The sequence below is a fragment of the Gopherus flavomarginatus genome, chromosome 8, assembly GCF_025201925.1.
Source record: "Gopherus flavomarginatus isolate rGopFla2 chromosome 8, rGopFla2.mat.asm, whole genome shotgun sequence".
Lineage (NCBI taxonomy): Eukaryota > Metazoa > Chordata > Testudines > Testudinidae > Gopherus > Gopherus flavomarginatus.
In genome coordinates, this window is record NC_066624.1 from 26,640,697 (window position 1) to 26,654,689 (window position 13,993).

The following is a 13,993-nucleotide window of genomic DNA, read 5'->3' on the forward strand; positions in this document are numbered from 1 at the left end:
GTTGAGAAACACTCTGGAAGTTAAAAAAAATAACTGCAACATAGCCAGGCATTGAAAAACTTTGCAAATTCTAAGTGTAAAGTGCAATGCTATCTAACAGAGTCTGTAGGAGGACAGATCTGGTGCTGCTCACAGCTGTGACAAACTGCACCCAAGTGAAGACCAAAGTCTTGACAATTTTCGCACTGTTATTCGCACTGTGGGCATCAGAGGAAATAAGAATTTCATACTGCTGATTGGCAGGGGCTTCCTATAGTTCCAGGCAATACACTCAGTGTTTTAGGATCACTTGTGTCTCAATAAGAGAGGTAGTGGTAAAAGTAGGCAGCTCAAAGTTTATTTTGGTTTTATACTACAGTGGGACCTCAGAGTTATGAACAGCTCAGGAACGGAGGTGGTTTGTAACTCTGAAATGTTTGCAACTCTGAACAAAACGTTATGGTTGTTCTTTCAAAAGTTTACAACTGAACACTGACTTAATACAGCCTTGAAATGTTACTAGGTTGAAGAAAAAGGTTGGTTTCCCCTTTTTTTTTAATGGTAGTTTACATTTAACACAGTACTGTACTGTATTTGTATGTTTGGGGGCTCAGCTGCCGCCTGATTGTGCATTTCCGGTTCCAAATGACGTCTGTGGTTGACCGGTAAGTTCATAACTCTGCTGTTCATAACACTGAGGTTCTACTGTATTGCTAATTTTGCTCATATTTGTTTTAACGTAGCCCTTGCCTTTAATTTAGGCCCATTTAATCCATACCCAGTGAGTTACAGTTCTGAACCATAAACTTTTAACTATTTTTAAATCCTCTCTCAGCTGTTAAAAAGTTTTCCAATTTTCTCTGTTTTTTTTAAATAATATAAAAATAATAAAAATAATAAAAATAATAATAAAAAAATCTCAGAACTGGATGGGACCCTGAAAGGTCATTGAGTCCAGCCCCCTGACTTCATGAGCAGGACCAAGTACTGATTTTGCCCCAAGATCCCTAAATGGTCCCCTCAAGGATTGAACTCAGAACCCTGGGTTCAGCAGGCCAAGGCTCAAACCACTGAGCTATCCTTGCCCCCATATCCCCTCCACCCCGCATATTCCCAATAGTTAAATCTTTCCTTTTTGCTAGTCTTTACCTAATACCCCCACTCTCAAAACTATGCCTCTTGATTAGAGCTGTCCTCCTTCCTATGACATAGCCGTGCAAACAGCAGAAATAACATTTTCAAGATTCTTTAAGGATCCTAAGGGACTTAATCATTTCTGAAAATCAGATTTACGTGCTTTATTAAAATTTTCCCTAGGTTTTTCTTCCCAAGAAGTTGCCACCACTGCAATCATTGATCAAGCTCCCCACACATTATGACAGTGAATACTCTCGCATAGCCCCATCTTGTTAAATATCATCTTTTCTATTATTGCTCATAAAAGGAGAACTGTGTAATCCTGCTATGTTACAAGAGGTTATGTCAGTAGGCTCTTTGAAAAGTTACTTGTGAACACACTCAATTAATGTGAATAGCTACTCCCGCCACCATCAACTTGGAGGACCAGTTGTGCGTGCCAAGGTTTTTATTTATTTATTTAAGCCATACCTGACTTTAAGAAAAAAAAATCCCTGAATAAAATCTCCCCAGAACATAAAAGCGGTTGAAAATTTCCTCATACTTCTCAAAAAATTCACCTTTGGGCTGAGACCAAGCATGAAGAGTTTCAAGATCAGCAGAAACTTTTTCAGAAAGTTAGAAGCAATTTCTGAAATGGTATCATTATTGAATCTGCAGTATCGAAGACTAAGATTTAAAGGTATTAAAAGATATTAAATCTAAAATACAAGACACTAGAAAAATTCTTCGGTAAGGAAAATTTCCACATTGCTATCCATCCAAAATACAGAATTAAAATAAATGTAGTTTACTCTGTGAGCCTGCACATTCATAACACCTTTCATTTGAGGATTTCCAAACACTTTAATGAATTTAGGCATACATCATCCGTCTAAGGCAAACGTTTCCCCCACTTACAAATAGAGAAACTAAGGTTTGAAGAGGCTATACCCTGCACCCACAAAGCCAGAGTTAGGCACCTAGGTTCCCTATATTATGAAGGGAGAAAGAGACAGGCACCTAAGAACGGGATCCACAAAAGCCAGCACACTAGGCAGAGAGCAACCTAAGCTAGCCATTCAGAAATTCTTACCAAGAGGGATGTTTCTTAAGCACTGCCCTCTCTTGGAGTTCAGTACCCTTAGCCAAGGCTGCAGGGAGGCACCAACTCTCCTTACAAACTACAGCCAGGAACCCTTGTCCTGGAGCCAGACTGCTTAGGCTCCTGCCTAACACCACAAAATGGCCAGGTGGAGAGGGACACCCACTTATAACCCCAGGGTTAGGGTACTCACCTGGGATGTGGGAGACCCTGGTTCCATTACCCCTTCTGCCGAATGAAAAGGGATTTCCTATCTGTCAAGTCAGTGCCCTAACCACTGGACTATAGAGTGATTCTCTTGCTGTATCTGGCCCAATTAATATTTGATTATTTTAATTATATTGGAATGGCTAGAATGCACTAGATATAAACACTAGAGAATCCCCCCAAGCCATTGTGTGTGGAGTTAGGTCAGAGCACCCCTACTGGATCAAGTCCTGCAGGCCTTACTTCTCTCTCTCTGGTTTAAGGATTGCTCTAGGACTTTGGTATGAGATAGGCATCCAGATGTCTGCCTGAGGCAGCAGTGTGCTTGCCCAGAGGAAAAAAGTTAAGTAACCAGGGAAAGTGAAGATTTGAGTTTGGGCACCTACAGGGCTAGGTGACAGCTGAGTGAGGGTTTTGTACATTGCATTGGTACCTAAATTGGAGCTTTAGGTGCCTAAGTCCCTTTGTGGTTCTAGCTCTAATTGACTTATCAAAGGTCACACAGTAACATTGACAGAGTTACAAACAGAACGCAGGTTTCTCGACTTCTAGACCTGGTGCCTTAAACAGAAGACTATGCCCCTTTGTCAGTTAAAGCACAGTATCAGCAAGTCTTACCTTGTTCTTGATAAACATGTGTTGGTGGAGGAGGCTGGTGAATGAACTGCGGTGGTATTTCTCCTGTCCCTGGAACTGGAGAGTACACTGGATGAGGTGGGTGTGGAAGCAAAGCAGGGTGAGGATGCATGTAATGTGGCACATGTGGTGGAGGGGGATGCATGGAAGGATGGAATTCAGACGAATGTGGTAATACCACCACCTTACGAACTCCATTTTCTTCTACCATCTGTGATACAATGTAAAATACAGGAAAAAAAAAAATCAGTAATTTTTTTTTTTGTATAATCTACTTTCCTTAAAGTTTGAGATTAGATTCTAGCTTAAAATAATTGATATTCAGAACCAGATACTGACCTGTACTGCTTTGGGAGAAAAATCCCCACTCTGATGGGCCTCAATAAATTCAAACTTTTCTGCAAGAAATCCCAAATTTCTGAGAGTGCCCATTTAAAAAAAAAAAAAAAGCTTACTCTGGCAGAGATGTAAGTAAGTAACCCAGAAAATATCCACAATATATTCCTGGTTACAAGTAAACTTGAACTGACGGTAAGTGCCACCTCTACTTCTTTCAACAACTATGTCAAAAGTGACATATGACCTGCCTTAGTTCTTGTCTAGACTAGGATAAAGAGATGTGATAGTTTTATGTAAGCAAAAGTGCTAACTAATGGTGTAGACAATGCAGCATATACTTTAACATATGCTAATCTGGTTGATCTGAAATCTTGGCTCTCCTTAGGATCTAATTTGACTGGCTTAGCACATGCTGAAGTATATATACTGCCTTGCCTACGCCAGACTTAAAATGTGCACGTGTTAGTTAATACACCTTTAAATTCTAATTTAGGCCAGAATTTGGGATAAAACAAGGATTTTAGGAGAGCACATATATAAGCAGGAATAGAAAGAAGGACTCAAAGAACTACATCAGACAACTAGGACCAACTGTGAAACAATAAACAATGTCCTGTCCTGCTGGATCTTCAGGCCCTCTGCCAGAGGCAAGCATGGGCTAAAGTCCGGGATTTATCCACAGGGAAAGATCCTAGCTGATAATGGATGCAGAACACCTATAGCCTTCTTGTGGTATCCGGAGGTAAATGAATCCAATATCTTAGACGCCACAGAAATGTTATCCAAGGAATTAAACTTTTCAGTATCCACTCTTCTGGTTGTTCCAAAGGCCTCTAGAATTAATGTTGTCACAAGATTTGTAAAAGTTCTTTCCCCAACATAAAAAACAAGATATCACTGATTCCAGATGAAGATTGCATCTAGTCAGAAGTTAAAAGGGATAATGAAGAACTCTTGAAACCCCATTTAAGTCAAAGAACAATCAACTACCTTCCTTTCCCCTCTTCCCCACCAGCTGTTGAGTGATGTATGACAGAAGAGATACTAGATGACAGAATATATGTTCTGATGAAAGAGGAAAAATAGGTACTTGAGAAGTAACCAGAATTCAGTAGAATAAGCAGAGGACTTAACTAGTTTAAAATTAAATTGTCTGTAACCTCATCCCCTCTGACTGGCACCTCCAATCATTGTTACACATCAAAAATTTAGCTTACAAAATACTGGTGCTATAACATAATAATGTATTGATTATCAATGGATGCAAGGAGAAAAGCCCACACTAGACGTACACTGGCAAAGACAAAATTGAGACATTAACTGATTTGCTTCTTATATACAGTCCTCAAAGAAAAGTCATACAAAATTAACACTGCTTTTAAAACACCAATAATTTCTAACTAAACCATATTACTAAAAGTATGCAACACTCATGCACTTATAGACATTTGCACATTACATATTAACGTACAGAAATCAATGTACTAGTCTTTCAACCTCTTTCAAATTCTAAGCCCTGCACAAAATTAAATTAAGTTGCTCCTTTTAACATCTAATGCTTGAGAAGGAATTAAATACATCATAAATATTACTGTAAACATGTTTTTATACAATTCACAGTTAAAGCAGTTTCACAAAGAGGACTGTATGTTTTATCCTGCTAATTCTATCAAGGTCCTCTACTAGAAGGGCAGGCTATAAGAAGTCATCGAAGCATTTCATAGTTCGCTAAGCAGAAATTGTGGCTGCAGATTTATTACTTATGCCAAAAATATTTTGAAAGGCTCCTCAGTAAAAGATAAAGCAAACTGACCAAGTAAAAGAAAAATATTTTTTCAACAGAACGAGAATGTGTCAACTCATGGATTAGAACGACAAAAGTCTGCTGTGATGTGACCTCTAAATCAGTTGTAATTATATTGACATTTGATTATTAGGATTTTTTGGAAAAAATATAGATTACCTTCTTCAGTTTAAAAAGAATATAATGAAAAAAGCTTGTCTTTTATGTATTGAATTTTTGTTTTAAAATGCGAGTGAATTTTTCTCTAGAAATAAGTTTTCTACGTCAAATTAACTAAGTATATTCACTAAAGCTAAATAAATCTAAAGAAGTCATGGCAAAGTGTCATGCATCTATTGAACCTAATTAGGAAAACACTCAGTTTGACAAAGGAGATTAATGAATACAGTAAGGGTTTCAGCTATAATTTTATAGCTTGGTGTTGATACAAGTCAAGGCCCATTATTCCAGTATTTTATTCTACTAATACTAGATATTACTTTTTGGTCCAAATATACTAATTTCATGACACTAAACAAGGAGTTTTAGTTCTGAAAGATTTAGAATAATGAACATTCATCAGATTATTATTTTTTTAAAACCAATCATCACCATTAGTAAAGTTTTGGGTCTCAGTAAACCGAATTCCATTTACATCTGATAATTTTTGCTAAAGTGTAACTATTATATTGAAGTATTAAGAGGATAAATGTTGATAAAGAGAAAGATTTTGAAATCCTTTGAGAGGTACTAAAAAAGTGCAGAAGACAACCGGAGGAAAGATTTAGGGAGTATTTACATTGGCTAGGAAAAGAAGAAAAAAAACAACCTCACAAGGATGAGAGGATGACACTATATCAGACTGATATAAAAGAAGAAAGTATGGGAGACAGAAGTCTCATTTATCGGCATTACGGTTAGCTCAAGTTTAAATATAGTGCTGCAAACAATGTGCTTCAGCTACATTCCAGAGGGATCCCCACAAGGAAAGACAGAACATGCATATTAAGTCTTTTGACTCTTTGTAGTCTAGTGCCTATTGTGATTGTTTACATCACTTGACTCATGGCATGGGGACAAATAGGCCTAGTAGAACTAAAAGATAACCTCCCCATAACAATGGAGAGATCCCATATCTCAATCATTCTGCATGGTTGCAGCTTTTGTCAGAGTCAGTCACAACATACTACTGACCTGCATCACTTAGCTGAACTAGACAACTGCAGTACAATTGCTTTGATAATGCCTTTCCAGACAGACCAAAGAACTGATGGGAAACGACTTGCTCTCCAAAACCCTCACTAGCGTAATCCCAAAGGGATCTATCTTGCCCTACATGAGAGCTCTTAGAGGTGGTAAGCAACATGGATTTCATTGGCAACACTACACTGATGACATCCAGCTATATATAGTTCCCTACAGGTGCCAATATCGAACACCCCCATGCCTACAAGAGATAAGAATTTGGATGAAGAATGGCTGGCTCAAACTAAACCTGGGAAAGACCAAAATCATGTTGGTTGGGAGAGGCAAAAGTTGTGAAGACCAAGCTGGAACACTGAACTCCTCCTCCCATTTAGTTTCTCCCACCCACCTCCAATTAAATCAGTTATGTAATACCTTGGGGTCCTATCAGGCTAATCATTAATCCGAGATGACAATGTAGCAATAGTATAAAGAAATGCCTTCCTCTCCACCTTTAAATTATGAGAGGAATAGATGAAGTCTCCTACAAGAATCTGGTCAGTGAACCACTCATTCACAATTTCCTAGAAACAGAAAATGAATCTACTATATCTTGATCTAAAGGTTTAATCAAAGCAGAGATACAATTGAAAGCATATGACTCTTCTACCTATAACCACTGCTAGCTCCCAAGTCACTTGCATCATCAGTGTAAGATTTTGTTTCTGATTTTTCAAAGCCATGCACGTATATCAACCCATGACCCAAGGCAGCTTTGGGATAATGCAGTTAACAGGTAATGTCCTAAGTTTTGTTATCTAGTCTGGAGGTGATGCATAAGTTATGTTTCAGAGTTAAGTGTTTCACTTGAGGGAGTCTGGGAATGGAATGAGCTCCAAAAGGAGATTCAATTAATTTAAAACTAGACTACCAATTTTTGAATATGCTTCAAAATTCCTCTTTTTAATAAAACTTTTTCACATATCTGGAAAGCTTTAATACTTAAACATACAAAAATCCACATACTCCAAATAGAACTTGCTAGAGTTTGGGAAGGGCAAAGAACAGATTTCTCTAGAATTTAAATCAAGGATGGGCAAACTATGACCTGGGAGCTGCATCCAGCCCTCCAGACGTTTTAATCTGACCCTCAAACTCCCACTGGGGAGTGGGGTCCGGGGTTTGCCCTGCTCCGGTGTTCCAGTCGGGGAGCTGGGTCGGGGCTTGCCCTGCTCCACGTGGCTCCTGGAAGCAGCGGCATGTCCCTCCTCCGGCTCCTACATGAGGGAGCAGCCAGGGGGCTCCACACACTGCCCCCGCAGCTCCCATTGGCTGGGAACTGTGGCCAATGGGAACTGCAGGGGCGGTGCCTGCAGAGGGAGCAGTGTGCAGAACTCCCTGGCTGCACCTCCGTGTAGGAGCTGGATGGGGGACACGCTGCTGCTTCTCAGAGCTGCTTGAGGTAAGCCCTGCCCAGAGCATGCCCTAACCCCTTCCAACACCTTATCCCCTGCCCCAGCCCTGATCTCCCTCCTACCCTTGAACTTCTCGGTCCCAGCACAGAGCACCTCCTTCACCCCCAATCCCTCATCACCAGCCCCATCTCAGAGCTAAATTACCTGTGCTGGGATTAGATACTACAGTGAGAGGTGCTATAGGAAACTAAGATTTTTCACGTCAACAAAGATCCCAAACAGTCAGATTATAACTACTTTGGTAATGACTGGCCTGGGAGTAAATCAAATCTGTGACCTAAAGGGTGTAAGGCTCTATATTCCACTACATATATCTATGATCATACAACTTGAATAGCTGGCAGCAACTATTCATTTTACTGAACAGTGGCAGCATTCGTGGAATATGACTATCAACCTCATCAATCAGACTGATATTGAAAGAACTCTCTGCAACTTACATTATTTCCTGCTGCCAATACAAGAAAAATATTGCTAAGGTTTTCAAAGCCATTAAAGGGAGCCAGGCAGGCAATTCCCATTTCTACTGGACTTGGATACTCAAGTCAACAGCCATTTTTGAAAATCTCAGCCTATATGCACAGATCAGACACCTGATATACTACATCTGTCTTGTGAAGGAGACATGATTTCTACAGTTATTAAACAGCTTTAGAAATTGTCTTTCATTTTTATTAGGGATGTGATAAGCAGCAACTTCTGATGCAAAAGCACAAACAACTGCAAATTAATTCTTACCTGAGATACATAACCAGGAGGCACAAATATTGGAGGCACAGAACCATTTGGTGACACCATAGGAACATGTGCTGGACCTGAAAAGGAAAAAAAAGTAAGATTTAAAAATATTTGCACTTTTGACCACAGTGAGTATTCCAAATTTTATACAGTCAGAAATCTCCTCACCCCTCCTCCCTTTTATTTGGTGGTCTAAAGGTAAGCACTCATTCATTTAAAAAAACGTGGCTAAGTTACTTGGGCTGCAAATCCTTATTTATGCAACCAACTTTAGATAACTGACTTTAAAGACTGGACTTGAAAATAAGGAAAACTGTAAGCAAATCTTAGTGTGTACTTCTTCCATTAAAAAACCCAAAATATATTTCAATCAGTGCTCATCAGCAGATATAAAGAGTGTCTGCTGTCTGCAGGAGCAATTCACTGTCATTCAAAACAGTGCATGGAATACAATTTTAATGTCTCACTAAAGCGTTTGGAAACTTTTCTGTCATACTGCTCGATATAAATGCTCCACTTGTATGTATACTACTTGGGTTTATTAAAAAAATATGGATAAGAAATAATCATAACCTCTTTCTGCTCTCACATGCTATATATTATTTAAATCTCTGCATAGGATAATGCTGGGTTTTTTAATCTTTCTGACGAGCAGATTGAAAATATGTAGTAACATTACTCCAGCTATCTGCACTTGTAAAGTAGCAACCTTTTTTTTAAAAAAAAAGAGAAACAACAATTATTTCCAGAAAGCTGATCTTATTAAAGGTTAATAAAATGCTGGGAGAAATGAAGAGAGACTAGACAAACTTTATGGGCAAACATTCTGAGAGGTGAAAATAGGTATTGCAACTGTGGAAGTATTGTGCAATATAATATAATCATATGAAGCACATTTTGAAACCATGCTTAAATCTGCAGACTTGCCATCGCTACTACAGAAGAAGCTCTCCATAACTACATGAATATTAGTATTTACTCCTTAATAGCAATAGACTACAAATACCACAGTGCTGCACACAGATTTTGCCATACAATACCCACTAAAATAATTTGGAGTTAGGTAGCTAAAACCTCTGTAAATTGAAGTGACTGACAAGATCATTACAAGTCAACCGTGTTATCTAATTAAGACAAGATTCAAACTGACTTGCACTATATTTTATAACCAGCAAAGTTTAAGATGTAATACATCTAAGATATTTAACTCTTCAAGTTTAACATTTATCTTCCAGTGGATTCCTAATCATGCTTACAGTACAGCCTAAACAGATTCACTCACTATATGACAGAAAACATGTAAACATACCTATGACTATGTAGTGGAAGTCTTATGGCAGTAGTTTTATGAAGAATCTTTTAAATATTTGTTTTTCCCGTTTAACACATTTGATACAACTCAGTGGAATATTCTTTTACCTTGGATACACTGGATATGTCCATCTTCAGTTCTAATTGTGAAAGTTTCTCCTGGGTTTACCTGCACGAGTATAACCTGAAAACAAAAAACCCTGTAATTTCAATAAACTTCATTTAAAATATTTTAGAGATTTAAACAAAACTTTCCTTTCCAGTCTTGTCTTACAAAATTTTTTACAGAAGTAGAAGACAAGTTTAGAAATACTGATAATGTGGGCTGAATTCCCATCAGACTCAGTAAATTAATTATATAGTTATCCTTTATTCTGAAACATTCAAAACTGATCTGATAATACCTACCAGTCATTTCCTCCCTAGTTACAGCTGAAAGGTGAGCTATACTTTACTTTTCCTTGTCAACTTTGTTTTCCATAAAATTTCCCTTTTTCTACTTAAATACCACCACCACATTATCTAAAAAATAAATACTTTATCCAAAGTGAATACATTCTGCTTTACAGTCTTCTCTATGACACCGCCTCAACAATCTCAGATTTAGATTGACAAAATCAAGTAGCTACAGAGAGTATTTATAAAAGATGTTTTACCCAGGAGGATATTTTAATCAAGTTTCCACACTGAAAATAGGTTAAAATATAGTTTGACAATGAGTTTTCCAAAGACCAATTAATTTTTCCTTCATAAAATTACTTCTGAACTTGGTCACTAACATTTTCCACGCCTTCTCTGAGGATGAGAAGCCTATAATTTTCCTAGACACATTCAACCTACTTAAATTTTTGCTTTATAATCAAATAGATATAATGTATTGACTGTTGGAAAGAGATAAAGCCTCTGGTTGTAGTTGGCGTCAATCTTATTTCTGAAGACAAAACCCTTGTGCGTTACATTTTATATTGAAAATATCTTTATAATCCATTCTTTGTACAGCAATAAAATTAAAAATAGCCTTAAGCTTTAAGTTAATTCTCAGTTTATTTTTACAACTGTGGTGTTTGGCTCTATGGCTTGTAACAGCTTCTCTTTGGAGGAGCTGCAGCAGAAGGGATGGGGACAGCAAGTTACGCAAACACCGGCAATATTTATTACAACCTTTTGATAAGATGTGCAGGGACAGGAAATGTTGTCAAGTTAACACTACCACAGCTGTAAAGTAAATACAGGCCCTCCAAAAGGCTTCTATGTTACTCCCAAAACAAAACTCTAGAAGCCTTATACACTAATTTCCTAGCCTTTGACATAATATTGATCAAATAAGTTATATCTTAAAAGGATAAAACAAACACATTTAACCCGGAATTAACAAACAACGTTTTAGTCAGTTCAAAATGAAGACGTCAGATTTTTTTCTACCTGTGCTGCTAAGTGTCATGACAAAAGTCGTTCTAATTAACAGCCCAATGGACTACACACAAAATTTTAAGTGCCTGGCTTGTCTGTATGCAGAGGCTACTCAATTTAAAACCTGAGGGAGCTCACTGAGGATTATCTGTCCTGTTTTCTACTTTGTGTTTGTTAATCTTTACAATAGGGTGAAAAAGGCAATGTTAGAACTATTGACAAAGGGATAGAAAATATCTTAATACCACCATATAAATCCTTGGTATGCCCACAGCTTGAATACTGTGTCCAGTTCTGGTTGCCTCATCTCAAGAAGGATACAGTGGAACAGAGAAGGACAATAAAGTTGATCAGGAACGGCTTCCATACGAGGGGAGTTAGGGCTGTTCACTTTAGAAAAGAGGTAACTAAGGGTGGGGAACTGATAGATGTCTATAAAATCATGAATGATGTTGATAAAGTGAATAGAAAATTGTTATTTAGGCTGTCTCACAACATAAAAACCAGAGATCACCTGATGAAGTTAGTAGGCAGAAGGTTTAATACAAACAAGAGGAAGCACCTTTTCACACAACGCACAATTAACCTGTGGAATGCTCTGCCATGGGATGTTGTGATGGCCAAAAAGTATAACTGGATTCAAAAAAAGAACTGGCTAAGTTCATGGAGGATAGGTCCATCCATGACTATTAGCCAAATCATCAGAGATGCAACCCCATGTGTCTGACTGCCAGAAGCCAGGAGTACATCAATCCAACTGCCCTGTTCTATACATACTATCCACTGTCAGACAGCATAAGGGGCTCGATGGACCATTGATCCGATCCAATATTGTAGTTATGTAACGTAACACAGAAAAACCCTCACTACATTAAAAAACTAAGTGAGTTTACTTTGTATATTGGTGGTTTTTATATGGACATTTAATTTTTGCCTCCTTTAAAGAATGATGGAAAGCAAAAAGGCTTCAGGGATTATTTACTGCTGATGTTAGTCAAGAATTAAAAACACACAGACAGATTTAACTAATTTTTACTTCAAACAATGAGCTATAATTTTCCTTAAGATAAATGGCATCACATCCAACTAATCTTACATTCTCGAAACCCTGCCAATTCATTCAGAAACAGGATGGCTAGGGGACAATTTAAACCATGTATTATAGTCAAGTTTTGCCTGTGGTTCAACTTATATCTCAAACTACATTTTCAGTGGGTTATAGGAGCAGAGTATACATAGCGTAACCACAAGACAATGCTAGGTTTACGATGGCTAAAACCACAGGGATCCTAAACACTATCTATATAAAATGGTTTAAACAGTTAAATCCCTAATGTCTGCCATGTGGCATATTAGGAAGGCAGAAAAGCCACAGCAGAATGCATTAGAGTGCTCTCCCAGCTGCACCCCTCACACATTGTGCAGTAACCCACCTTGAACCTCTCATTTCTTAAAAGGCATAATGGATTTACAGACTCTTGCTGTACAACATAAGTAAGATTATTAGAATTTGATTTTTTTTTTAAAAAGAGTTTTGGATAATATCGATGTTTATTTTTAAACATTAATTTTTATCCATTTAAATTTTCACAGTTTGCACAAGATTATGGGTTTTATGCATTCCTCCCTCCCCATTTTATTGATGTACATTTTCACAGTTATAGGAAACTGAAGGTGGAAGCAATACGGGACACTGAAAATATTTAAAAAAAGATTCAAAAAGTTAAAGATGTAAACCATTTATAGCCATTAAAACAAATAGTCTACATCACAAGTCAATATCCTTAAATTAAACTCAAGTTCAAGGAGATTTCTTACTTTGTCTAATTGTAAATTTAAATAATCATCTGTTCAAGTATTTTTTCATTAGTTTGAGAGTGTATGAATAACATCGACATTTACTGATTAAAACCTAATCATTCCAAGCCTAAATATAAGATACACAGATGCTGGTGTAGGTTGTCTCAAGGTATTTGGGTGGCCCATCCAATGGCATGATCTACTTCTCTGGTTAAGTGTCTTTATTTGGTGATGGTGGTTTTGAGTGTGTTACAGTTATCCCAGACTTTCTCCTCAGAGCACACTCTGTGGTCTCTGAATGCCTGGCTGTAGATATCAGATTTCTTAGTGTGTTTGGTGTGGTAAGTGGATCTATAAAGGTAGGTATGGTGATCGGTGGGTTTCTTATATATAGTTGTCTGTAGGGTTCCATTACTGAAGCTGATTGTGAAGTCCAGGAAGTTGTTGCTAGTTTGGGAGTGTTCCAAAGAGAGTTTAATGGATGGATGGTGGTTGCTGAAGTTGTGGTGGGACGTGAAGTTATCTGTCCAGAGGATGAAAACATCATCAACGTATCTCAGCTACATCATTGGTTTTATGATCCATTACAGAAAGTAATTTGGAGATTTAATTTTTAATTGTAACAAGCATTGTTTTGATTAGTTGACTATTAATGATTTAAACAAATTTCAACCATGGCCTGTTCAGATGTAAGGTGTGTGTGGGGGGGAAGTCATTCCTATTCTATGGCTAGTTTCATATGCATAGCAATTTGGATGCTGAAGTGTAGGTAAACCTTCTGGCAGATGATGACAACTGAGTTAGAGATTGGCCTGGGCTACAAAGTTTGCCTCTAAATTTAAAGTTTGAGGTGGTGGTCTTTTGAAGAAATTATCCTATAAATAAAGAGAACTGTGGGCTCATAGGTCA

At 37.7% G+C, this 13,993-nt stretch overlaps 1 protein-coding gene across 2 annotated transcripts in view; it reads right to left on the reverse strand.

Annotated features, from left to right (window-relative positions):
• LOC127056827 (fibronectin type-III domain-containing protein 3A-like) overlaps nt 1-13,993 on the reverse strand; it is a 76,008-nt gene that overhangs the window by 31,177 nt on the left and 30,838 nt on the right. For both annotated transcript variants that reach the window (XM_050965123.1, XM_050965122.1), the window contains exons 3-5: nt 9,983-10,058; nt 8,564-8,640; nt 3,026-3,254 (exon numbers count right to left, since the gene is read on the reverse strand). In XM_050965123.1, the coding sequence (XP_050821080.1) occupies nt 3,026-3,254; nt 8,564-8,640; nt 9,983-10,058 (382 nt within the window). The remainder of the gene's footprint in view (nt 1-3,025; nt 3,255-8,563; nt 8,641-9,982; nt 10,059-13,993) is intronic.